General features: G+C 66.5%; 1 protein-coding gene across 1 annotated transcript in view; it reads left to right on the top strand.

The window, feature by feature from the left end:
• Positions 1–983, top strand: part of LOC102501325 (thyrotropin-releasing hormone receptor) — an 8,640-nt gene continuing 7,657 nt past the window's right edge. Inside the window, 1 exon segment of the mRNA XM_027775737.1 lies at positions 1–983. This exon segment is cut by the window's right edge and continues 90 nt beyond it. Coding sequence (XP_027631538.1) covers positions 432–983 — 552 coding nt within the window. The 5' untranslated portion in view covers positions 1–431.

Genomic DNA, 983 nt, shown 5'->3' with positions numbered 1-983 from the left:
AGAGAAAAGCGGACAGAGATCCGATACCGCGCAGCGCGCTTCCCTGGCCCAGAGTTCGGAGTCCGCGGTGGCGGGGGAACCTGGGGATGGCAGGTAGGACCCAAGAAAATTCAGGCGTCGGTCCGGTTGAAGGCTAAGTTAGGACGTAGTTAGCTGCTGGGGCGTCCCGCAGTCCAGAACGCGTCCCTGAGATAAAACCCACCAGGAAGTGATCGCGCCAGCTCCGCCAGAAGTCTTTCTGCACCTACCTGTTCACCGCAGTTCCTGGCTCTTCTAGTCCCCAGCGTCCCGCGCAGCGACAGGAAGACCCCCGCTGGAGAAACAGCTCGGCGGGAGAACCCGCAGAGAGCGTCCGCCAAGCCCCTAGCGCGCCTTCGCAGCCCGGGGTATTTAATTTTGTCGCCGCCTTAGTGCAGCGCGGTTAGGGGCGCATGGAGAGCCCCACTGGGTACCCCCAGCGCGCGAACACGTCTGGGCTGGGCACCATGCCCCGGCCTTCTCTGGCTGTGCAGGTGGCGACTCTGACCCTGGTGCCCCTCGTGTGCGTCGTGGGTGTGGCAGGCCTCGCCATGGTGGTCCTGGTGGTGGTCCGGAGCCGTCACATGGTCACACCCACTAACTGTTACCTGGTGAGCCTGGCAGCCGCGGACCTGCTGGTGCTTCTGGCGGCTGGAGTGCCCACTGTGGCTGAGGCGGCGTCCGCCCGAGTCTGGGTCTTCGGCCACGCAGGCTGCCTGGGCATCACCTACCTGCAGTACGTGGGCATCAACGCCTCCACCGGCTCAATCACGGCGTTCACGGTGCAGCGCTACCTGGCCATCTGCCACCCGCTGCGCGCGCAGGCGCTGTGCACCGTGGCGCGGGCCAAGCGCATCGTGGCGGCGGTGTGGCTGGGCACCGGCGCCTACTGCATGCTCTGGCTCTTCCTGGTGGACACGCGCGAGGCCGCGTACGCCGACGGCGTGCAGGTGCAGCGCGGCGAA

Source organism: Tupaia chinensis, unplaced genomic scaffold (assembly GCF_000334495.1).
Source record: "Tupaia chinensis unplaced genomic scaffold, TupChi_1.0 Scaffold000602_1, whole genome shotgun sequence".
Taxonomy (NCBI): Eukaryota; Metazoa; Chordata; class Mammalia; order Scandentia; family Tupaiidae; genus Tupaia; species Tupaia belangeri.
Note: the sequence above shows the minus strand (reverse complement) of the source record. Positions and strands in the feature narration are given on the sequence as shown.